The sequence below is a fragment of the Takifugu rubripes genome, chromosome 1 (assembly GCF_901000725.2).
Source record: "Takifugu rubripes chromosome 1, fTakRub1.2, whole genome shotgun sequence".
In the NCBI taxonomy this organism is placed as follows: Eukaryota; Metazoa; Chordata; class Actinopteri; order Tetraodontiformes; family Tetraodontidae; genus Takifugu; species Takifugu rubripes.
Genome location: NC_042285.1, coordinates 23,071,181 through 23,096,283, shown reverse-complemented (window position 1 = coordinate 23,096,283; position 25,103 = coordinate 23,071,181). Strand labels below are relative to the sequence as shown.

The window sequence follows — 25,103 nt, the reverse complement described above, 5'->3', positions numbered from 1 at the left end:
AACCCACTCCACCATTTACAACCTCATTCTGTCATCCCCAGTGTCTTTTAATAGCACAGCCTAACACAGCAATACTAACTCAATGATTCTGAGCAGTGTGACTTCCATTTATGTGTAAGGTTATCATTTTCAGCCTCTGCATTACGGATCCATTTATCCGGCCTTTCAAATTGTACCCTATTCCAGCTTTTTTGTCACTATATTTCTGACAGGTGTCTAATTATACAGGTACAGTAATTCAGGGCCAGCTTCAGGTGGGACACTTTGAAAATCACCCTCAGACCACAGATATCCAAGAAGCTTTGCTTATTTAATGATACTTAACATTTAAATTTAGGCGTTTCTGCATGGCAACTCAACAATACATCACATGTGTGCCAATTCAGCTGCACTGCTTTGTCTACGTCTGCAGCACGTAGTGGGAAGACTTGGATCCATCGTTTTATAATGACTAATTACACAAACTGTTCCAGTTCTACTCAGGGACAGAAACAACACATCCAGCTTCACGTTGGCAGGAATCAGACATAATGTGAAATCAGCTGGCTCATTGCATACGGCACACACTCCAAGCTAACAGCTGCAAGTTGCTCCAAATTTATTGTGCAGTCTGCACAATAAAAGCGTTTGTCTCTGAATGGCTGTTGGCTGAATGGCTGCAGCATTTATTAGTGCCGTTTTCAATCGAAAGGGCATTAAAACTTCACCTTGCTGTGAAGGGCAACATCTGATTAACACGTATAAAAAGTGATCTTGAACAGTAAATGCGTCTTTTACCTGCTCTTATCTGTTCTTTTAATTTCTATTCTGAGTTGAATAACTGAGATGTCCACATCTTTGAGGATCCCTAAATGATCTGTATCAAAATCTCAGGTAGATTTGAATAGAATAGGCCTCATATGTGAAGGAAAATCAGGACAAAAATGCTGAAAATATGATCTTTTCTAGCACAGAGACAGAAAGACGTTTTACATGGTGGTGGTACTGGTGTCTCCGTAATATCCCCTCTACCCAGAGATGTATTAATAAGTCTGAAATGTCCTTGTTCAAAGTTTCAATGTTAGAAACTGTATGGCCTTTGCCAAATGATCATGTCTTCATTATGCCTCGACTTGACATTTAGATGTGACCTGCCATGAAATGAGCTCATGTGTTAAAAAACCCAATATATTCTCCACTACTTAAAATCTATATTTAAATCCTGTATCCCCCAACTGCAGCTTCCCCCCTCACACTTCACATTTTTTGAAATGTCAGGTATTCAGTCCGACTTACTCTCCAATCACATTCAAATGGAGCGCTCTAAAGGTCAAAGAGGGTTGCTCTTAACCTGGCAACGCCACAGACACCTCCCACCCCCCATCTTCACGCAAAAGTCATCGAAACTCACTCAAGAAATGTCAGTCATAATTACACCAAGTAAAACCGTATGAAGGCGAACGCAGAAAGCTACTTGACACTTAAAGTCACCCAACTGCAGTAAATGAGTCAGAGGAGCCAGTTTGTGGCATTTACTGAGACATTTGTTTTCTGGTAATTAGGATGGAAGTGAGCCAATTAAAGCTCTTGGATTTTTAATGATTTAACTGAGGTGCAGCAGACTTTTTCTAGATTTAAAATTCTACTACTACTGACATTAAATTATACTAAATCCCATGATATGTCTACAGCCCCTATACCTGCTCCATGAAAAATATAGGCTAATGAAAAGGACTCTAAGTTGCCAAGTAGGATACATATACCAGTTGGAAAAGCCATTAACTGTACCAAATTTGATAAATACAGCTGGCTTGATGAATAACTAATAACTAACTAATAGCTAAACAATTTGATCTCCATTTGAATGAATAATTTAAATCTAGATACATGTTGTTGAGGGGTAAAGGTTGTTCCTGCATGGAGAGGATGCAACATTTCTATTCAAGGTCAGCTTGATGAATGTCACCCAGGATCTGTTTTCAGGTTAAATAGGCTTAAAATTAGACTATTGTCACGTCAACATTTTAACAAAAAAAAGAAGTCTGTCAGTTGCCTTATTGTTTCTGCAAAGACGACGCTGAGCCGCTTGTTGCATTTATTATTATCAGTTTGGCGATCGCCGATGGAACAGATCATCTTGTTACACTCTCTGGACAAATTGTCTGCGTCTTGCATGTTTCCATTACTTGCTCTTTGGAGGAGCACTTCTGAAAGGACCATTAGGTCTCATTAAAGAGAGGGTGAATGGATGGAGGCGCACAGCCGAACCCGGTGATGCGGCAGCAGCTGACAAGTGCAGAAAAGAAAATGCGACAGCCAAGAGAGCAACCACTTACCTCTGGTTTCTAAACCATTTCCACAGGCCTCGACTTGTCCAGACAGTCCACGCTGAACTGAGTCTGGGACCAGAATACAGCTCTGCCACTTGTGTGTCCTCCACCTGTGGAAACATGCAGACTCTAGGTTTTAGTGAATTAAAATTCAGTGAAAATGCAGACTCGTTATACCATTTCAATGGTATTTAAACATTTAAGTAATGCTCCTGCGTGATACTGAAAATATTGTGAAACAGGTTCAGTAATATTCCTGCACATGCTGCCAGCAGATGATAAAAATGTGACATATGGTTGGTCATAAATTGCATTTTTTACCTATAGATGGGACACGCTGGAAGCGAGTCACACTCTCTCTCTTCATACAGCGTGCCAGGACACTCTTGACCTCCATTAGTCGACCTCTGAATGATGGTCCGATATCGAGACTGTGTGGCGACAGTTGCATTATCTGTAAAACATGAAATACAATCTCCAATAAAAAGCTACACACAGTGGCAAGAGTCGTTGTGGAGTTTCTTTCACGAAGAAAAATGATACAAAAATGCAGCCCTGCCCAATATCTCTAAGAGAAGCAAAAACAAAGTGGTCTGAGAATGAAAATGATGAGGTTGCCCAGCTGTGATGCCCTCCGTTTCACTGAAGTCCGTTTTCAGACACAGCGCCACCGTAGTGCTTCATTTGGCTCATGCTCTGAGGCTCATTGCACAACTCTAATGACTAAACAGTGAAAATGGGGCAATTAAGAACAAGAATTTATCATCAGCGGACTCAGCGGACTTTCACAAATTTACAGAGATGAGCTGCCTGCTGAAATTGTACCAACCTTTTTAAACTTTCTGACGTAAAAGAGCAGACATTGCACATGTCAAATTTCTTACACACTTGTAATAGACAGCTCATTTTTCAAGTGTAATTAAGAAATAAATAAAATGTCAGGGGTGAGGGCAGCTATGTTAACATTCCTAATGTGCTAAGAGTTATATTCCAGAATTTTAATTGCTTTTTCAGTGAGTTTCATTAAATCGTGCTCACTGAAACAGGATTTATAGTTGATAAGGTCACTTCTAGGCTACATTTACCCTATAGATTTTCTTTTTAAGTGCCACAACAGACTTTTCTACTACTAATAAATGTGTATTGGTGCAACACAGACAAGAAAGTAAAAAGAAACCAGCTTAAATAAATGGTAAATAAATGAATGAAACAATAAGTGATTACATATTGACTGGAAAAGAGGTCACAGACCCCTGCCGAGGCCTGACATCTGGTGATGTCTCTGTGTACTAGCACAGCTGTAAGATCACAATCCTGCTTATATCCTGACTAGAGATATTAACAGCACAGAAATAGCTACATAACCGGAGCCTACTCCCACGAGCTTGAGTTCACCTTCATTGTAGCTTCAAAATTCAACACTGACGGCGTAACTTTTTGACTGCAATTCTCAGAAAACGACTCACCAAGTTTTCTCTCACAGGTGAAAGTGTTGCGCTCAAACTTCCCATTTGTGCTCGGATACGCAGTCGCCTGAGAAGATTTTCTCCACCCTGAGCTTTAAAGCCGTCTTCACTTTCAGGCTGCTCTTGCTTACATCTGACAAGTTCTTTCGCTCACTTTTCTTTTGGATTTTTCCCATATGTCTGTGTCACAACTGTCAGAATTCAACATCCAGCAGAACCCCAGCTGTGGCGCTGACCACTGAGAGGAACCGATTGGCTCATCGCATCGTGTCAGTTTTGTATTTCATCATGGTTGTGATCAGGAAATCTGTCTTCTGGGTTTTTCTGATTTTCCAAAGACTGTGAGGTGGGAGTTACCTGGCAGACAGGCAGAAGGGCAGGCTGTCCATTCGCTGAAGGGGGTCACAACGCAGTCCCTCTTGCAGGGAAAAACGCAGGGGCGAATGGCTTCAGGACGAGCCGATTCAGAACACCTACAGAAACAAAAAAGCACTCTTTATCCCTTAAAATGAAAAATGCCATCACTCTCAGTGTAGCAACTGCAGAAAAGCAGCATCCCTGCTCATGGCAACACACATATCTGCAGAAAAATGATTGATTACTTGTCCTCCAGCACACACAGGCTAAGAAATAACTTTCTTTTTTAATTACAATTTTCACGTTACAAAACCTCTACATTGGAAATAAATCCACTATAACTCTTGCGGTTATAGATGACTTTTTTTAAAAAGAAATCCCAACATTTCATCGACCCCTACAAGCTTGGCGAGGTAAGGGAGTTTTATTCCAGGCAGAAATGCCCGCCACAGCTGGCGTGAGTAACACCAGGAGTAACACACTGGGGTGGGCGAAACTGGCAGTTTAGTTCCTCCCATCTGGGAAGCTGGACCGGGATCCACCATCTACTGCACCGAGGAACATTTGGGTGCACATTTAAGAGCCCGGAACCCAGGATTTTACAAAAATACCCTCCCCCATGTTTACTGGATGGAAACTTCAGCATGTCATCATCAGGAAAACGCATGCTGTTTTCTGATTTAATAGTAATACTTTGCATCAGTGGCCACATATTTTCTTTATCGTTTACTTCCCGTATGAAAGAATTGTGTTAAAATCCTGTTTTGGTTGTTTGGCAAGTTTCCAGACAAATTTTCTGCCAAGCTGCTTCACACGTCCCTCCGACAGAAATGCAATGGCTGGGAATCAGCTTCAGAACTGGCAGAACCTTAATACAATGGTGGCCAGTGAAAATCTGGTGTTTGAATGAATATTCAGCTCAATGTGATCAGTTTCACCGCAGCTGCCGTCTCCTCACATCCACACACAGAGAAACCACAGCGGATCCCTTCTGTTGCCAGTGAGGAGACGGATGTGATCTGGGAGGAAAAATCAATCACGTCCACAGCATGACTGCTAATTAAACCTGAGCCAAGTGAGGATATACAAACGCTTTCCTAATCAACTACCCCCGACACACACGCAACATACCTCCATTTCTAAAGTTCCATTACATGTTTAAAAATTATGAAAATTAGGAGTTAATATTACCTGACAAACATCCATTCAAACACAGTTTGTGCACTTCCAGTTTAAAGTCGCACAGTAACGCTAAGCAGTCATTTTTAGGGATTTCACTGGCTGGTTTGCACCAAACTACACCATTGGAATATCTGAGCATCACTAAGTCAACTTCAGACAACCCGTGCACTGGCAAAAAACAACGCAGACTGAAATTTTTGCAATCAAAGTCCCAAGGCTTTAAAAAGGGTCTGCAAGTTGCAGCTCAAGATGCACCATTTTTATTATCTGTGCTATTTGTCCCAACAAAGTGGAAGGCAATTAACAACGATTGGGTATAAATCCTTATTTAACTGGATGAAAATGTTCAGCCCTTCAACAAAACTGACATCCTCCCGTCGAGGAGTGATAATGCCAGGTGGCAGAAAACCATAATGGAATCCTAGAAAGGATCCTTCCCCTCCCAACAGGAATTCATCAGTACACACTGTCACATTTGATGTTGTCATTCAGGCAGACATCCTCATACACCGAGGGGGGGGACTGTAAGTAGGCGTCCCTCGTGCCTCGCAGCACAGGACATGAATAACAATTAAGTGATTGAATTCAGGCTGTATTGTACGGATGGCATATGCTGCTAAAGCACAAGTCAGAGTTCTCAATAAACCTTTAGTGGTGGGAGGAAAAAGGGTTCTTGTGAATCACTTTATGGCCCAGTCAACAATATCTGACAAAAAAGAGTAACATTGTTAGATTAACTATGAATCTGTTTCACTGGTGTTGGCTATAACACCATCAGAGTGAGAACATATCAGCCCCTAGCTGTGTTATGATGGCACCGTGTTGTTGAAAAAGTAGGAATTAAAGTTCCCCTGGGACTCTTGTGTTGAGTGTGTACTGGATTCAAACAAAACACAAACAAACGGCTGAGCCATTAGTGCATCAGGCCTGACTTATCTGACAGGCTGCATTCATGTCATTCTGTTAGCCAGCCTCAATCCTGCTAATGTGTCAATGTTACATCTGCATCAACATAAACACTGTTAAGGCTGCGGCATGTTCCTGAGCCTTCCATAACCTCGACCCAGCATGTAGGAGTGCATGGGTGAGCAATCTGGGGGCTTGAACTCTGAGTGCTCCAGTATGCAAACATACGTGTGAAATGTTTTGAGTGGGAGAGTGAGGAGATGGTGATGAGATACAGACTTACCAGCCATGATGTGATCTCTATTCTTTGCATTTCTTCTGTAATTATAATTGACATGACATGCATACTAAAGATACTGATAACGAGCCTAACAAAAATGCCATTTTAATGATAAAAGAAAAAGAGTTAAAGAAGTTAAAGAAACGCAAATAATGCTGTACTGTTTGCAGCACTTACCACTAAATTACCACAATTACCACGAAATATGACATTTCAAACGTGGTACATAAGCCACAGGTCTAATGTGTCTAACCCCTTAAATGACAAGTGCTTCACCCGCCACTGTTACCCCTGGCATCATGGACTCATTTGTCTATTATGGACAGCGTCAGAGCTGCTGATCCAGTCACCTATGTCGTCATAACAACCTAATTTTTCTGGGCTGCATGGTGCATTCTCAGCACAGCTCAGCTATTCTATCAGTATTCCATCATCAAGCATCAGCAATCAGTAGTCTGTAGTGGTTTAGCTTGCCTGTATTATTGTCCCAGCTCGCTTATAACCTCAGCTGAGGTGGAAAAAGAAAAACATAAAACTCGAAAACCTGAAAATAGCGAGTAGTCAACAGGCGTTAAATTACAATATGAAATGGTATATCCATGGACATAAATACTAAATAAATATATGTGTGTGTACACACACACACACACACATATATTTATGCACACACGCATATAAAATGTAGACGTGGTCAACTGCTTCCTCGCCATGGTATACTGTAGTTTGAACACGGATTTTATGTCTGTGTGCCGATTGTAATCTAGACGCTGACATTGAGGAAAACACATCTCTTGGATTCCCTCCAGAACCAAGAAAAACAACAAATCATTATTAGATAAAAGCTGGCGTTCTGTGCTAATGCAGAAAATATGAGTAAATTCTATGGGATGCAGCAGCATCCAAGGGCAAAGAGGAGACAGTGGAAGACAGTTATTGATTTGCATCCTAACACAGAGAGAAACGGGGCTGAGAAAACATGCCAGCATGTTATCAGCATAAGACAACGCCTCAGCACCGCTCTGATATCACCCTAATTGGAATCATATAGGACTGGAATATGATTAGCATCGTGGGAGAAATTTTTGCTGCCCGAGTTTACAAACCTTTTACTTATCACAGGTCCGGAGTTCGACTTCATGCATCTGACTTTGCGGATCTGAACCCCCACAGGACAGGTGGGGGTCACGTCCCAGAGGCTGGTCACATTGAAATCAATAGACACATTCTCGATACAAGGACCCCAGGCCGAAGTCTCCCAGTGGAAGACAACACAGGGATGATCGTTGCAGACTCTCCATTCCTCTAAGGCTGTAGCAGCTGGACACGCCTTACCATCTACACACCAAAACACACAAAAACAAAACACAAAGAGATCTATGAGATGGTCACACAAAATTAGATGATTTCTTTGAAAAAAGCCACATTAAAGCCACAATTTCAAAACTTGGGCCAGTTTCTAAAGAAAGTTCACGACAGTCTAAGTCCTCTTAAGTCTGGATTGCTGACCAGATTTCCAGGGGGACACTGTTCCGCAGCCGAGGCCCAAAACAAAAGATGCACAACCCTCTTATGTTTGTCTTGAACCAGATAAGCTTACTACATGTTTAAGGCATTAGCAAATCACTGATGGTCACTGGACCAAGACCATTGAAATCCCTACAAATGAGGAGTTGCATCCTTTTGAATTCTAAATTTAACTGGGAGCCAGCATAGAGACCTGAGGACCAGGTGATGCGTGACTGATAGGGAGTCCAAGTGTAGTGGTTTGGATTAAGTGTAGCCAGCAATGAGTGTCTTTCTTAGGCAAACATATAGTAGCGCAGTGGGGAGACTTATAAAGCACAAATAGCAGTATCCAGTAGTTGAATGGATAAAAATGGCCATACAGGGGCAAAGCCCATCTGAAAATAGATCTGGAAGTTTGTTTTAATATTTCTATCAAATTACAACTGGACACCTACACTGGCTTCAAATTCAAAATAGGTGACAGGGCCTTAGAAAAGCAGAAATATAAAATTATGGGACTGCTTTTATGTGTCCATGCACATTTTTTTTTGGCTATATTTCAAATTAGAAGATGCTCCAGAGAGTAAGGTCTGAACTGGCTGTACAGGCAGTGCAGCATCTCTGCAACGATAGACCTGTATATGTGGAATGATTAAAAATATGCTCATTTTTAATGAAAGTCTTGCACAAGTGGAGCCTGATGGGAGGCCTTTGTTTTTCTATTAATTATGATATTTGGAGACCACGGAATGACAGTTCAGTTTCAGTTTTGTTCTTAGTCCTGGGAGGACATTTCTGACTGTAGGAATGACTTGACAATAGTGATGCAACAGTTAGAGCACGTTTCATAGTCTCGCCCGTGTGAGAGGGGTTTGATGAAGTCTCAGTCCACACTCTGTAAGGCTCCAATAAAGAATTGAATCAGCTTTTGTGACAGGGAAGAGGTTTTTTTCTCCTTTTGGGCCTGGGCAACTATTTCCCCCTTTACCACTGAAACAGCATTGTATTCAACTGAAATGCTCCAAACATGTCGGTTTTAAGCAGTAGCTTTAGCTAAAACCAAGCGCAAAAGCTTGGCTTACCCTTCCCTGGGAGTGCCAGCACCGTGCGTTTGCGGCTCTGCCGGCCTTCCTTGGTTTTGCTGGCACAGCTGTGTGAGCAGGGTGACCAGAAGGACCAGGAGCCGACCACACAGTCTGCGGCACAGGCCACATCACAGGCCACCTCTGAGGGGGAAGGGTCACCTTCACAGTAGGCAGTGGGCAGGACCACCCCTGAAAAAAAGACAATTGAGGATTAGATTAATCAAGACAGCAACTATTACATAATTCTTTGTTTTTTAATCGGCTACAAGAGGCTGGAAATGGAAGTCAGAGTGGCCACATCCAAACCCTAATCCAAAGCATAAATCCATGGGTGTGTAATAGAAATGCATCATTAAAACTTTAAAAGGGAGTGATCCACATATATGAAAACAGCTCCACAGATTATCAGGTGGTCATCTTGATAGCAATGGCTGTGGTTGTAGAATTTGAATTATTGGTTTAAATACTCTCAGTTGCATATCAATACTCCCCTGCTCTGTTTAGGTGTTCGGTATTGACATTACCATAGACTAGGATGAGGTTTCCCGTTAGATTGAAGAGTATTTATAGAGACTCAGCATGAAGATGTTGTTTCACCTCCTAAAATGAAATAATAAACCAGACCTCTGCCACTTTTATGAAAAGAGGAACTTGTAATGATTAGATGCCAACCAGTTGAGCCTAATCAAAGGTTTCACGCCAAATTTAACCTGAAAAATGACGTCAAATGCAATTTTGTTTCATCCAACGAGGGCGGCTCATTGGTATTCTGAGCTGGTTTTTAAAAGTCATCCTTCATCTTTCATCTTACAGTCACATTATCAAATATTTATCACAGCTCTCACTTTAACTTTCAGCGGCCGAGTGGCAGCCTTTGCGCTGCACTGTGACTATGACGCCTCCCTTATTGCGTTTAAGAAGCCAAAATTAGAGGCAAAACACTCTCAGATGGATGTTAATGGGTGAATAACAGCCGTCGGGTGGAAAAGATCCTGTGCGTTTTTGGCCGGACCTCGCTCAGAGTTAGCGGAATGTGTCAGTTTTCTTTCCCTCAGCAGCAGACAGCGATCCATTACAGCAACAGAGCCTGTCATCCTGGTGTCAAAACAACGCCAGCAGCAGGGAAACATTGTTTTTGGGCTTCGGAGACGGCGGGATCATTAACTTGGTTGAACTCTGCCACTACATCATAAAAACATGGTTTAACAACAACAACCCCAGGATGGATTTGCGATCAATTTGTCTTTTGCTGTTTCCACTTTTTAGCGAGTAACCCCCGTACAGAAGAGAGCAGTGGTGAAAACAAATGCATGTATCGTCTCTTTAGATTTTTTTTTGTGGGAATTTACCAGAGATTTACCATCTACTTCGCGCACTCGCTGATAAACTGAAATTGCGCTTTCAGACACTTTAGACTGCGTCACAGTGTCACGTCGACATCAGCGCTAATCGAGTATTTTTTACTTTTTTCTACTTATTAATAACTACAAAGCAATCACTGGTCGAATTCTTTGTTGACGTACTAATACGCTGTTAATATTTAATTACATTTTTTTAATTAATAATTAGCGTGACCGCAAAGGATGACGGGACGTATTGCTTGGTCAGGGAGCATCGGTTGTTCACTGCCTTTCGCAAGGCATCATGGGTAATTCTCAGTAATATGGTGTAATTCTAATCCCAGATGTTTATACGTATGTAACAAAGCAGAAGTAGGAAGCCACAGCATACAGTGGTACACCTATGAGATCTTTTTTACGTCCACAGTGACATTAGAATTTGAATGCCCATTGCTGTATTTTGTCATTTCTTATGATTACTCATTGAGAGAAAATCATTTATGATATTAGGTTTTCCCAATTTGCATCATTCCTCAGCATGATAAGCAAAGGTTACAAGCTATAGTTATATCTGCTGTGGCCCACCATAACTCCCACTGGGGCAATTATACCAAGCAACTGTGCTTTTTACAAAATGGCCGTTAAAGGAGCTGCAGGATGCAGAACAGTTGGCAGCACCCTGGGACCCACACCTGGAGTGTCAGAGACTGAGAACTGCATCTTCATATAGTTTCTGAGTGAATACGGGAGAAAAGAGATTTGATTTTAACCCACAATCTTAAAATGGATGTTGAAGGAAGGGCGAGCTTTAAAAGGTTAAAAGACAAAAAGATTACTCAGAATTATGATGTTCTTTCAGTGTGATAGAAAATCAGTGGTAAAGCCACGCAGATTTAATGGTTGTGTTAACAATTAACACAAACAGGGGCCTGGAAGGAAACACTGCGCGAAGGAAAGAGCCAGGATAACATGATTCCAGCACCACAAACTTTTGCACGTGGGTGAATGTGAGACTGCACGTTGGGGCAGCAGCAAATACATGGCCGCCCCGGGGGTCCTCTTGCATTATTAATGCAGGGATCTGTAGACGGTGGGTGCTCACTCAGATATAATACCAGTGCCTGCTGCAGAGGAATTCAAAATGATTTTTGTTCTGCTTGCCCACTCACCAATTAATCTTCTTCACTGTTATTATGCAGGTGGGGAGGAAAAAAGATCACCTGGAAGCCGTCACCTTTTCTTTAAAGTTAATAGTCACATATATTCTGAGTGGGCAGGTTTAAAGACAATGTTGGATGGAAAATTGCATAAAATTACAGTGAATATGAAAAGTGGTTTGGAAAGCAGTCGATGGGTCGGTAATTGTTCTTCTTTTCTGTATTCAATAGTCAATCTTGCAGCTTCAGAGTCTAAATGTGGACAAGCACACAAGGCTGCTACTGAAAGTTCACTTCAACTTCAACGGTTTAAATGTCTGAGCTCTTGTTGAATTCTCCAACACATTACCGTCTGCAGGATTTTGGAACACTGAAACTTTGTGTACTCTCAACAGTCACACCCAGCAGTGACATTGGTGCTTCACCTGGAAAATGGCCAATAATAAAAGGGGATCCGATTCCTTGGAAGCAACTAAGGCTTCTTTTATTACAATAAGTTACTTGGAAGATGTTGAGGAGACCAATGAAATCAAATGCACCTCGCATTTTGGAGCTTAAAAATTGGATGTAAATAAAATTGAAATAAAACAAACCCCTCATTTCCACCTGCACACAGCACAGAAGTTGGTGGACAGTTGCTGACAGAGCTTGTGTTTTTGGTTCTAAGGCACCTTTGATGATGAAAACCAAATCATTTGTGCATGAAATCTTTTCTGCTTCACTTGTGGCCTTGAATAATGGCCAGAATATTTTTAGAAATTGCACAGTTAAAATGACATATTCAAAATAATAGATTGACGTGTTCACTGTCATTTCCCCAGCAGGAAACATGCTTGGATGGAATTCCAATTGAGTATTTAAAAACAGTCTGTAAAATTACAAAAAGTAGCACAACATGAGCTTTATGTTCAAAGCGCAAATGTTTCTGGAGAAAAATCTGATCACATCATTTATTTATGATGCACAAAAGATGAAAGAGATTCAATGGTTATCAATCATTCATTAATATGATTGATTATGTCAATATGTTAATATTTTATTCATTGATATGATATATTTTTGATATTTTCCTTCTGATGCATGCTGGAAATTGATGAATTACACCAGCTTTTTATGCGTCTTGTCTGACATGTTACCATTAATTAAGTAAGTAATTAATTCATTTATCTTGTGTTTAACTGTCAAAGGGGTTGCTGGAGCCAATCACAATTATTTATACATCAGCTCTGCAGTATGCACAGCTAGGAAGGCTTAAAGAGGACACATTTAATCAATCTCATGTTGTTTCATTGTGTTTTAATTAACTGTGACTGTTGGGAAATTTGTCCGACATCTTTTAAAGGAGCCTGAATCTGGAGACAGTCTTGCAATTAGCAGCTGCCCAAATCTGGGTGTCACATAACAAAGCAAGTAAAAGCATATTTGACATGAATGAAATCATGATTACTGCCACAAAAAAGGGAGAAAACTTCAGGTTTGTTTGGACAGAAAATAATATTCATTACCAGCAACGTCTGATGATACGTTGTGCTTTTAGCTCACTGAACGAGCCTTAAAAAGACAAGTGTGATTTTAAGTGGGAGTAACGAGTGCATTCTACTTAAAAACAACAAAGAGACACTGTTTGTGATGCACCCTTGATGGGAGGATTACAAGGCTGCCAAATGATTCTCACACAAGTCAGATTCCGCTTAGAGAATGAAAACATGGAAATATTGGACAGTTCATGGACTAAGACAATGTGCATTGATTAGATCGTGGATAGAACAGTGATACATTTGCTTTTTTACTAAAGTCGAACGCACTACAATCAGAAACAAAAAAGGTAGTGGAGCTCTCATCTTATATTTTTAACTGTGACATTTTCCTGCGTAATTATGGTGATAATCACTAAACCACAGTTGCTACAAGAGCTCTCGTCATGTATCGGCAGCAGCATGATCCTGAGGTGAATGTGTGTAAAAACACACAGAACTCTGAGTCCAACAAGCCAATTAAGGAAGGAACAGCGTTCGTCTTGTCAGACCTCACTATGAATAACTCGGCTCCAGATAATTGTGTAGCCTTTGGTCCTCGAACCTGCAAAAGCTTAAATTCTTGTTGTCCTGTCAAAACCCATTAGAGTCTCTCCTCCCCTAATACTTTTGGACCTTCCGCAGCCTTCCTGATAAACCTACACATGATCCATTGTGACAGAATAATAAAACACGGACAAAAACAAGTGCTGCAGTTGGGTTTATAATCTATGGAGATGAGCAATTAAGGCCTGGTCGGAGGCTGTAATTCTGACTTTTAATCATGGACAATGTTTTCCGAGCCCATAAACTCGCTGGCCATCATGAATAATGCATGCTTCATTAACACTGATGTTCCCATTGCCCAAAGTGATGAAACGGCTGGTCTCTGTGGCTCAAGGTACCTGTTGGCAGATTGAAACCTCCCCCAAAAACAACTCTGCTATCCGGAGATCACTAAAAAGTCTTTGTTTCTCATTTAAAATGAATAGCTGTATGCACTTAATTTATAAGACAACTGTTCTTTTTCATTATTATTTCAAGCTTTCTGATGTATTTTTAATACGCCCCGCTTTTGTGGGTGCTTAATTAAATGGCATAGGTCAGGAAGAGCGGCACTCGGCTTTCTAAACTTTTAAAATCTGTAATGTTGTTGGTAAACACTGCTACTCTTAGGTCCTCTAATGAGGCATTAGATCTGGAGCTGCTCAATTAAGCAGAATTACTGATGTGTAACTGTGTATCTCTCATCACTATTGATGACACAGGTTATGTGAAAATTAGACGGGCAGGAATAGGGAATTTGAGTCATTTCTTTCCAAAATGATTAAAAATTGACATTCTGTCTGCAGTGAGATAGCAGAGCAGCCCAGAGCTAACTCTGTGACTCTGTGAATCTTGTTACAACATAAATAAAGTTAATATGTTTTGATATTTGTTTCTCAGAATTTTAAATACAGTCTTATTTAAAAGCTTAACAAGTTTCTTATCCTGCAAATCAGGAACTTTACCTTCAGTGTTGACGCATGACACATTCTGGATGGCAGTTCCAGAACCACAAGAACCATTGGTGGGAATGCATGGTTCTTCATTAGCCTGCCACAGGTAACAGGTGGGATCCTCACAGGGAATAGACTCCACCAGGTGAGGATGAGTCTCCAGAGGACTGCTGGACTCCCATAACACCTCTCTCCTCCTCTGTCTGAAACCTGACGGGATGAGGCAGAGAAACATAAAAACAAATAAGGGAGACGTGGAGAAGTCACGATTGTTTCTGCTTGTGGTTAGGTTTGACTTAGCATATGCACCACATCACAAGTTCAGTGTGACCACTTTCTGTGGATGCTGGGCAGCATGTTGGCAAATGGTCGTTATCGACATTTGGCTTTTATTCTAGAATGTGTATTTCCATTAGTGCTACGTTGAAGATTTTATCTTACGCAGTAATGTTTTGTGTATTTAAAGTGACAGCATCAGGTGATTAGTTGATCTTAAAATTTCAACCACTCAATTTAAAATTAACCATGGTAAAAAAAGTTACTGCACTAATCCTTCAAAGAGTTCCTGTTAAGGTACCTTCCCTGCATGGAACTTGTCTTCTATTCCAATTAATGCAATGAATGATTTCATGTTACACACTGCCAATTCTCTCCCATGAAAAGGCTCAGTGCAGAATATATGAAAGGAAAGCTGTCTCCCTAAAGGAGAACTCCCCTCGGAGTAGCACCTCAACCCACTGGAGTACTTCAGCACCAGGGTGTTAGTGATGAAGTCTCAAGGCACCATTTAAATTCCTTATCTGTGGACAAGATGTTGTGATTTCTCTGTAGAAATGGTATGGAGCTCTTCAAGTCTCTCCTGGCTTCTCAGCATGTGCAGTCATGCTTATTTCACCACGGCTTCGACATAAGACAGGTTCTATATTCTTGGCCTCCTCAAACAGCCCCACCTCACCAGAGGATCCGCTTTACAAGTTCTGACCCCAAACCATCTATTTAAAGATGTTTGATCCACCTCTCTAAGAGCAACGACACTGGATCAATAGCATTACTGCCCCTATAAGCACTTAAAAGCAACGCTGGATGAGCAAGTCCCTATAGTATAATGACTGAATGGAAGTCCATATAGGTATAATGACTGAATGGATTCTTGGACATACCTGGTTTATTTCAGGGAAACAAGTGGTGTGGAGCAATCACCCCTTTCTGGGAGTACACCCATCGGTGTTATAACTAAAGTATTATTTTAATACAATTGCCAACAAAAGCTTAGAAAAGATGGAAGAGCACTTAGAGCTGCTTCAATGCAGCAAAGGGTTAGGATGGTTGGCTCTGCTCCCAGGATCGAAACAAATCTCTGGCATGTTCACTGTGCTTTTCCCACCCCTTAAAATGCATTAATGACACCATGAGAGTAGAAGGCTCATCTTTGAGGAACAGCCATTGTGGAGATTGTGGTGCTGACCTGAACAATCCACACTTCAGTGGCTCTCCGGGGGGCTTTCAGGGACATTTACTGACAGCAGGAGGGAGGTTGTGCTGCCCTTTTATTGGAACGCTAACAATGAGAAACATTGAGAAATAGACAGAACGGTGCACACGCGTATACCCTTTCCAGAGTATTCAGACACGTTTCCTGTTGCTGAATAGTGACTCTTGTGCTTTTTCTTCCCTCTCCATCATTCATTTCTTATTTCAAGCTTTAGAAACCTTTGAGCGTTATTGAAACTATGCGGAGGTTAGTATGTAGCTAGTTATTGACTATGGTGAAGCAACAGATGCTAAAGTGCATTCAGGCTTAAATCAAAGTTGTTGAAAGGCGTTTCCTCCAAATTTTTTGCTTAACTTTAGACAAAGGGTGCGAAGCTCAGAGTGAGGCTGCTGCATTTTAGAAATTAGGAGCCAAGCCGAGTTACAGAGGAAGATCCGGGACACACAGAGGGGATTACATCTACATCTAGATCTGGAGCATTTTGGAGAAGCTGGGGGAGGTAGGTGGGGTAGGGCAGTCTGCATACACCTGCTAAAAATGCTGCCCTGTAGCTCAGATAAGAAGTTGAAAAGGGATTAGGTCTAATCAGTGCATACTGCCAAATATAACATTGGAGTTGCTCATTGGCTCTTGTCTCTACTTGTCTTTGGCATCACCTGTACTTTTACTCATTACTGCCCATGGCAGCAATGGTGACCAAATTGTTACTACCTCCTTCAGTCTGCTTCCATGGTACCTCCAAAACTCATTGTCAATAGTACTCATTGCAGTTTCCTGTGTTGTGTGATTAAACATTAAGTTAGAGTAACTATTGCTGAGTGCCACTCCACTGTCATTTCTGCCATCAGGGTCAAAGTTCAGAACCAGCTGAAGTGATGCTGAAAAGCAGGTGAAAAACACTGCGGACGAATGATGTCCCAGACGCCATCATCTCGGCATTCTGTTGCTCTGCCAGTGAGAGAAACTGGGCAAAATCCACATACACCCAAGACGTTTATATTTGAATAACTACAATCTACAGTCATAACAGTGACAGTAACACACAGTAGGTACTGAAGTCTTACTGAAACATGAAATGATGCAGATACGTGTAGCATTACCTAGTAATAACATCATTATTACATAAAGAGCAGGATAATCATTTTGATATTTACTATCAACATGGCACCCAAACATTGTTTAGTGTATCTCATACCTTTCTTTCCTTCTGCATCTTTGCAGTTGTCGTATAAGCAGGCGCTCCAGGACGACCACACAGAGACCGGGCACTGGTGTTTGCAGGGGACAGAGCAGTTCTGAACAGCCAAAGGAGGGTGTTGACTCACACATAGCCTGGAATCCACAGGCCTGGAAACTGATCAAACATAAAGAACACACAAGAAAAAGACTTACAGGCATGATCTCTTTCTCTGGAAAGAGAATATGTCTTGAAAGCAGTTTTTAAAAAAAAATAAAAAAAAATTGAAAACAGAGCATCAAAGTGCTTCACTGAAAAGCAGAGATGTAATTTATGTTTGGCTGGAATGAGAGTTTTTATCAGCAGGGCTGCTTCAGATATTGCAGACTGCACGGAAAAAACAAGGATGGATTTAGCAAAGCTTATTGTCGAGCAAAAATAAGGAAATAAAAGGAAAGATGATGACTTATGAATCACAGAAGCTGTAGCCGCTAGCTGCTTATGCAAAAAAAGCATTTTCTTCTGCTACTTTCTTTTATTTGATCTTATATTTAATTCTCGAGCACCTCCACAGAGAGATCAACGTGTCACTGGTGTATTTTGTTAATCAGACGTGCTAGTTTTAACACATTACCGCAGTAGTACACAAAATGGATCTTTGCTGTTTATTCTGTATTTTGCTTCATACAAACATACGTTTAAATTAGAGTTGTGCAGGTCATAGGTAAGGAAGCAACAGCGTTAAAATATTGATCTTTGCACTGTTTATTGGCTGAAAGACCAGCCCACACTAAGCTTCCATATTAAGACAACGTATTCACTATCAAATCCCCGAGCACTGGCCAACCTTCTGCAGCTAAGAGAGGCAATATTAAAAACAGAACCATGAATACACACAAGGACAAGGCTCGGCTCATGCCTCAATATTAAAGAAGTTCTTCTGTTTATTTGGCAGGAGTATAATTTGGAGAAAAACAGCCTATTGTTGAAAGCTATTAAAAATTACCCACTGTGCTTAATTAAAAAGATAAATGAAAATGCTTGGTATGCATGTGGTCCTAATTCCTAATCTGCCACTATTCATTTATTAAACGACAACATTTTTCATTTTGCTTAATTTCGATATTGTTAAAGAGTAACCTGTTGAATCAGGCACTGACAAACTTTTACATAGTCTTGCACTCTTGTTTTTAATGCTGGATTCAGCCAAAGCAATTAACTCTGACATCAGACAGAACCTAGATCAGCTCCAATGGGTCTTCTGGGTTGTTTAATTAACTAATGACAATGAATGTTTGACACTGTGAGCACAAATATGTCTGATAGTGCTCAAAATCTCTGTGTGATACTGCTGAATCATCCAAGAACGTGCTTATCTTAGCGTTTCACTCTTATTGATTTATTAGAAATTAGACAGGGCACCACCACATTTAAATGGTGTAATTTCACTGTTATACTGGTGAAATACACGTTATGTGTGACAGTTTAACAGGCCTGTCTTTACTGCCCCCGGAGGCTGATACTCTCGTAGCTAACTTGCTGCACCTCTGAGACTAGTTGAGCTCTACAGAGTCAGTCGCAGATTGAGTGTGCTAACTTTGGACAGACTCAGCCGAGGGGAAGAAAAGCTTTCTGTAGGTTAGTCTAAAACATTAATGCCTCCATTTGCATGCCCGTGTGTGCTGTGTTGGCTCTCAACATGATTCAAGAGCAAGAAATGACCAAGTGTCAGTTGCTGAAGCTTCGGCTCCCTGCTGTTTCAAGTGTCACTACAACCTCTTGGAAACATCTAACGGATAAGCCATCAAATATGATTCTCTCCTTTTACAACATCTCGCCCATGAAATTCTGTACCCTCTTTCCTGTGACGCGGCGTTGTGTTATCAAGGACTTGAACGCAGTAGGTCTTCCTGGTCTGAATCCCGCCTCCGCACAGTAAGCTGATGTTTGCCAGCCTCCGGTCCTGCTGGCCCAGCAGAGGGAGGATGCGACAGTCTTCCCAGTCTGTGGTCTTCCAGACATACCTGCGAGAGCACGCATACATAAAGACATTCAGAAAGTCAAGATTAAACAAATGTAGTGATGTCTAACGGATATATTCTTAATATATATTTTATATGCTGTTCCAGTTGTTACAGGAAAGTTGCACAAACCATTTTTTTAAAATATGAGTATAAAGAATTCCTCTATGCATGCCAAAGTGGAATAATAACTTTGATATTCTAAACTTCTAAACAAATATTTGGTTCTGATTATGAAAAATGCAGTGGTGCACAAAGCAATATTATTAGCAGAGTTCAGCAGAACAACAGCCTCAAGTAATCTATCAAATACTTAATTTCCGTAATGACTTTTCCCTAATCATGTAAATCCTCTGCTCTCAGGCCGTCCATGTCGGTTCAGCGAATAAAAAAATCTACCAGCAGGGGAAATTGTTTTTCTATTGATTATTTTGTTCCCTGCATTTATCCACTCATGCACCGATGAGGTGGTATCACTGTCTGTCATCCGTGTCATGCTTATTGAGTCTGTGGTTCCCAACAGGGTACGAGGGTAGTGAAGGTGTCATGAGAGAATAAACTGTGAGTAAAACTGCAGTGGTAAGATCATGAATATGTGCAGCCTTTAGGTATTTTGCAATCTTTTGGGGTGTAAAGGCTCAGAGATGCAAAATTAAAAATCAATGTTTAATTTTAAACTGCCATCTTATGCATAAACAACTGCTTCACCAGATTAAGCATTCACAGACGTTTTGTCCTGGGGCCCGTAAGCTTTAAAATGAGATGAGCACCGCTGACGACTGTACCTGGGGCACTTCGGAAGTAAATCTCCGATGATATTGCAAGCTTCTTTTTCCTCTTGGGCAGGGCATTGTTTGCCCGCTCCGATTGGGATCTGAGTCACCATCCGTGACCGGAGGCGGTAGCCAGGAGACAGGTCAGTGGAGCGGCAGGTCTTAGAGCAGGGACTCCACAGTGACCAGTCAGATGTCTGACAGTCTTTGGGCATCACGCAAGTCTGGACGGTGAGGGAGGAACCGTCCCCGGTGCAGAGACTGCAGAAGGAAAAACGGGGAGGAAATGCTCATATTCAAATTTTCCAAGGAAAAATGTGTGAATTGATGTCCGTGACAAAGCATCTCTAGGACCAACAGACCGTCCACATTTCATCTACCTGACGGCCCACTTCACGTGTCCAATGTCACCCACTCAACCACAGATCCTAACACCCCCACTGGGTAAAACCTTAAAGTCAGCTGACTCTGATATGAGCCGTGCGTATATCATTATATACTACACGCTAACTGAGCACAGCAGATGGCAGCCGGACTGCTTTTTATACTTCAACGGTTGCTTTAATGTAACTTGGTGATGATGGCTGGAAAGTAATTGACAGAAAGACCAGCAGAGGGTGAACTCTATATCTGTAACTCTATCAGAGATGAAAAGTTGCTACAAGTGCTGAAAGAAAAAGGCGGAAAAATCTTTTTTAATTGAACTTAGTAAGTGGTTATTTTAATTTGCGGATAAAGACCATAACTTACTTGTTCCGTTCTCATATTTAATCCAATGTACAGAGGTACAGGGGCAAATAACAGGCATAAACCCGACGAACAAGAGAATTAGTCATACAATTGTGGCCCCAATTGTTTAATTTGGACAATTTAATGAGGTTATTAAGATGTGAGTACAATGTTCATTTCCAAATTTCACTTTCTAATCAGAGCGCAATTAGGAAAGCAGAATGAGAGTGAACTCAGGTGGGAAATCTGTTTTCAAAAGCTTCCCAGAAAATCAGACAGTGTACTGTAAATCCTCCCGTAGCGCTCCAGTCGCTCAAGTGAACCTTGTTAGGCGTAATCACGACCAGATACATAACGGAACATCAAATTCTGGGCTAACTTGTAATGGAAAATAACTCATAGGAGAAGTCGAGAGCGTGTGTAGCTGTCTTTATGTACGACTGGTATGACGCTGGTCGTTTTTGGAATTCTCAATTGAACGAACATCCACCAGTTTCAATAGGTCACACAGCAAAGTTGATGCCGCAGACCAAAATCTCCTGGAGAAAAATAAATTCATATATAACATTTATTTTAAAGCCATGCATTCGACTGGAGCCCTTCGTCCCGAAACTAAATCAAATTGTAAAAATTATCCATAAGACCGAGCTTGGATTGAATAATATGAGAATAAGTAACTACACAATAAGCTAAATGTGTCAGTCCGCCTAAATGGCATCCTGGCATTTATCCGATATTGTGAGAGGGTATTCATTGTGTTCCATGCTAGTGCGTGCAGACGGTTCCATCCTTATGAAATATAGATTCCAGGGTTTGCTCAAACAGCCGCGACAAGATGAGAGCAACATTTGACATTTAGCACAGCAGGGCCTCGCCACCAAGCTAATGCGCTGGAGAAAACACAGCTCAGCCATGATGTAGCAACAATTGGAAATACAACCAGCGTCGATAAAACCGTTTCAGTTTCAGCGAGCACACGATCCACCGGAGCTGGGAGGGCGGAGGGGGTGTGTCAGCATGACATGTTATGAAACCACACAAGTTCAGAGCAAGGAGAAAGCATCTCCTTAAGGATCATTTCCTCTGACATTTATGGAACATTTGATTTCCAAAATATGTCAAACTTTCACAGAAGCAGATGCCAACTGAGTTCCAGCATCTGACTGAACCTTGTTGTTATGCTCAGCTGCATCTTTTATCAGATTTTGCAAATGATATGTTACATTCTGCAGGCTAAACTGAGACGTGGAGCTGGTGATTGGAAAGGCGGCACTTCATCAGTGGCCACGGTTGACTTACCTCAGCATCGCGTTCCTTCCGTCACTCCGTGTGCACCGGACCTGCCTCGACTGGTATCCCACCTCCAGGTCCCAAACCCTCGGGTGCCTGGTGTGTGCGTTTGGATGGTGGTTATGGTGATGGTGGTGATGTTTAAAGGTCTGTGTGTGTATCATGACGGTGTTGTTCTCACTAGAGGCCAAGCTGAAGTCCACTGTGGTCCTACCACTTAACTGGAGGTCTTTGTGGTGGGGTAATCGGCACTCGCTCCAGGCCCCTGCTTTAAGGCTGTACTGGTACTCGCCCTCCCCAGCTGGGCAGTTAACGAAATTAGAACAAGTCCTGGTCTCTGTCAGGTTGGGGCAGTTTGCGCCGCCGTACATAGGCGTGGCCAGGACGTGTCGAGTCCGGTGCTGCAGGCCAGCACCGCAGGTTCTGCTGCAACTAGACCAGGATGTGAAATCTGAAACTACACAATCCTGTGGGCAGGGGATGAGACAGGCCTGCTCCGCTAGAGGTTTCTGGGAAAAGAATTCACATATTCGCGAGGACACTGCGGTGGTGTTTGAGGTGCGTACGCAGCGGATGCTTCGTCTCTGGATGCCGTGTTGTGCTGTGATGCAGGCAGCTGTCCTCAGGGCTGGTTCATTTCCAAAGAAGGGGACAAGAGCACAGTCCCCCCAGTCTGACACCTCCCACTGAAACAGGTCCTGATGCCAGTCACAGACTTTGAAACACTGCCGCTGACTTTCTGGTTTGTCCATGTGCTGACAGTGGCTGTGGTGGGTTGTCCAGCCCTCTGAGTGGACACACCATATTGTCCTTGACTGGACTCCTCCTGAACCGCACTCCTGCCCGATACAGTGACCCCACTGGCCTGCAACCAAGACACAAAAGATTACAAGTTTACAGATTTTCTTCTGGTGCTAAATTGTGGTGAAATTGCAACTGTACAACATCCCATAATCAAAGACGTTTCAAAGCCATTCACCAAGCTCCCCTATTTTTTTTCCTTTGATGAAGAAGCAATCAAACCATCAGGGGACATCAATTAAAATGATGGAAACAGTTGATTGTTCATAATGAACAAACTCCTCAGTGTAACCAACACTGCTGGCAACAGTTTTGCGGTCTAATTTTAAAAAGATGATAACTTTGTTAAAAAGCTAGCTAACTGAATTGCACCCTTTTCCGCAAATATTTTCTGCTTGTTAGTTTGAATTTTTAGCACCATTTTCATGACTTTATTAATGCCTCTTAACCTCCAGGGCTGAGCTCGGACTGCAACTCATGGCTCAGAGCTTAAGATGTATACTTAGGGTTAGGGTTAGGGTTAGGTCCAGCTTTTACCAGGTACAAAGCCATCATCAGCCCAAAACTATGATAGCTGATATATAACGCACACTGGAGCTGGCATGTGATATTTAAAAGAAAGACAGATCTGACGACAGCCTGTTTTTATCATGCGGACTCATGAGCTAACACGTGTGAGGTATTTTACTGGATAAGACAAGGTGAAAGCTGATTACTGAATGCAAGATTTGCTCCCACAAATATTCCAGGTGAGTTATCCAAAACCCCGTATGAATTTCTTTTAGGCGCAGGTACAAATATGAAACTGATCTTCTTGTCTTTAGCTGTTTTGGTGGGTTTGGGGATTTAAAGTGCGCAGGGTTGTCATGTTTGAAGAAGATTCCTCCGTGATTCTCCGGTCTTATATGAAATTACCACCCTCATTCTGTCTCTAAACTGTTTAGCCAAGTCTGCAGAACACTTTCAACAAAGAGATTTGTGCCCTGCGATTCGGGGGTTTGACCTTTCATCCTCATTTTCTGAAAGAGTAGACAAAATTGGAAAAAAGTAAAATCAATTTACGTATATTATGAGGTTATCTCACATCTCCTTCATTCATTTTGCCTCACTCTATGAAAGGCATAATTTGATTCATTTTCCTGTAATTGGAATTAAATTGATGTAATAATGAGTTCCTCCTGCTTCTTAAATTACTTTCCAATGACAACTCACTCAAACTGTTGGATGCATTTTCAGTTGGAGAAATGTGTAGTTAACACTTTGCTCTCTGCCCAGCCATCATTATCACAACAGTGGAGTTGTTGCTTTATGTTGAAGGAGGCAACACTTCTGAGCTGTTTTGTGGTTCATCGAAGCGCGTCATTGACTTTACATCTTGGCTCTGTGATGTTATTCAGGACTCAACACTGTAACTAACATCATTATATTGTATATAAAGTTCTAAACAGCAAAAGCTTTACTAGTTAATAAATCAAATATGACCTAAGTCTGACTGTAGTCATTAACTCAATTCTAAAAATCACATTTCTGCTTTAAATCTCATTTCTGAGCTTGATTTTAGCCCCAAATTGTCTTCATTTAGTTTGCAGGTATCGACTTCAAAAGATCACCAAATTATTGAACTTTGTGTAATTACGAGCAGTAGCTGCAGCTTATACAATTATGGGCTCACAAAATTGACATTTATCGCCTTTGTAGGTTCCCTGGATGTGCAATTATGGATTTTGGTTGTTTGCACATCATAGAAATGTGCTTTTTTTAAATTCAGATGCTGCACATTATCAGGCTTGGAAACAATTTGCAAAGGAAATACAAGTTTGCCTCAGAGGAGGAGGAATAAAAAGAGCAGGATTACTGCAAAGGAACACAGTTTAACAGCAGGAAGGCAGTTTAATGGGACACATTAGACAGCAGATATTATTCAGAACCAACATTCTTTCTGCGTAAGGTGGTGGATGTGTTCAATTACTGCAGGTCAAGCTGACAACGGACGTGGAAGAACCCTCCATGAAAATAAGATACCAACAGCGATGCACTTGAGCTCAGTCCTACGGTGTCAGCACTCAGCAGCCAAGTGTGCTGCTCTTGTGGTCATTGATGGCCCTCCTTCATCAACACGGCCACCTTTGCTCAGTGGAGCAGGGTTGCACGCCGTGCCGGGATACGTGTGTGTGATCTATGGAGCTCTGATTGGGAGTGATTCAGCTGCCCGAGGAGCT

General features: G+C 41.6%; 1 protein-coding gene across 2 annotated transcripts in view; it reads right to left on the bottom strand.

Annotated features, from left to right (window-relative positions):
* Positions 1-25,103, bottom strand: part of thsd7ba (thrombospondin, type I, domain containing 7Ba) — a 109,002-nt gene that overhangs the window by 32,151 nt on the left and 51,748 nt on the right. For both annotated transcript variants that reach the window (XM_029846385.1, XM_029846388.1), the window contains exons 4-13: positions 22,093-22,948; positions 20,077-20,325; positions 19,125-19,294; positions 17,289-17,447; positions 14,614-14,811; positions 9,089-9,280; positions 7,604-7,835; positions 4,133-4,248; positions 2,631-2,763; positions 2,316-2,419 (exon numbers count right to left, since the gene is read on the bottom strand). In XM_029846385.1, coding sequence (XP_029702245.1) covers positions 2,316-2,419; positions 2,631-2,763; positions 4,133-4,248; positions 7,604-7,835; positions 9,089-9,280; positions 14,614-14,811; positions 17,289-17,447; positions 19,125-19,294; positions 20,077-20,325; positions 22,093-22,948 — 2,409 coding nt within the window. The remainder of the gene's footprint in view (positions 1-2,315; positions 2,420-2,630; positions 2,764-4,132; positions 4,249-7,603; positions 7,836-9,088; positions 9,281-14,613; positions 14,812-17,288; positions 17,448-19,124; positions 19,295-20,076; positions 20,326-22,092; positions 22,949-25,103) is intronic.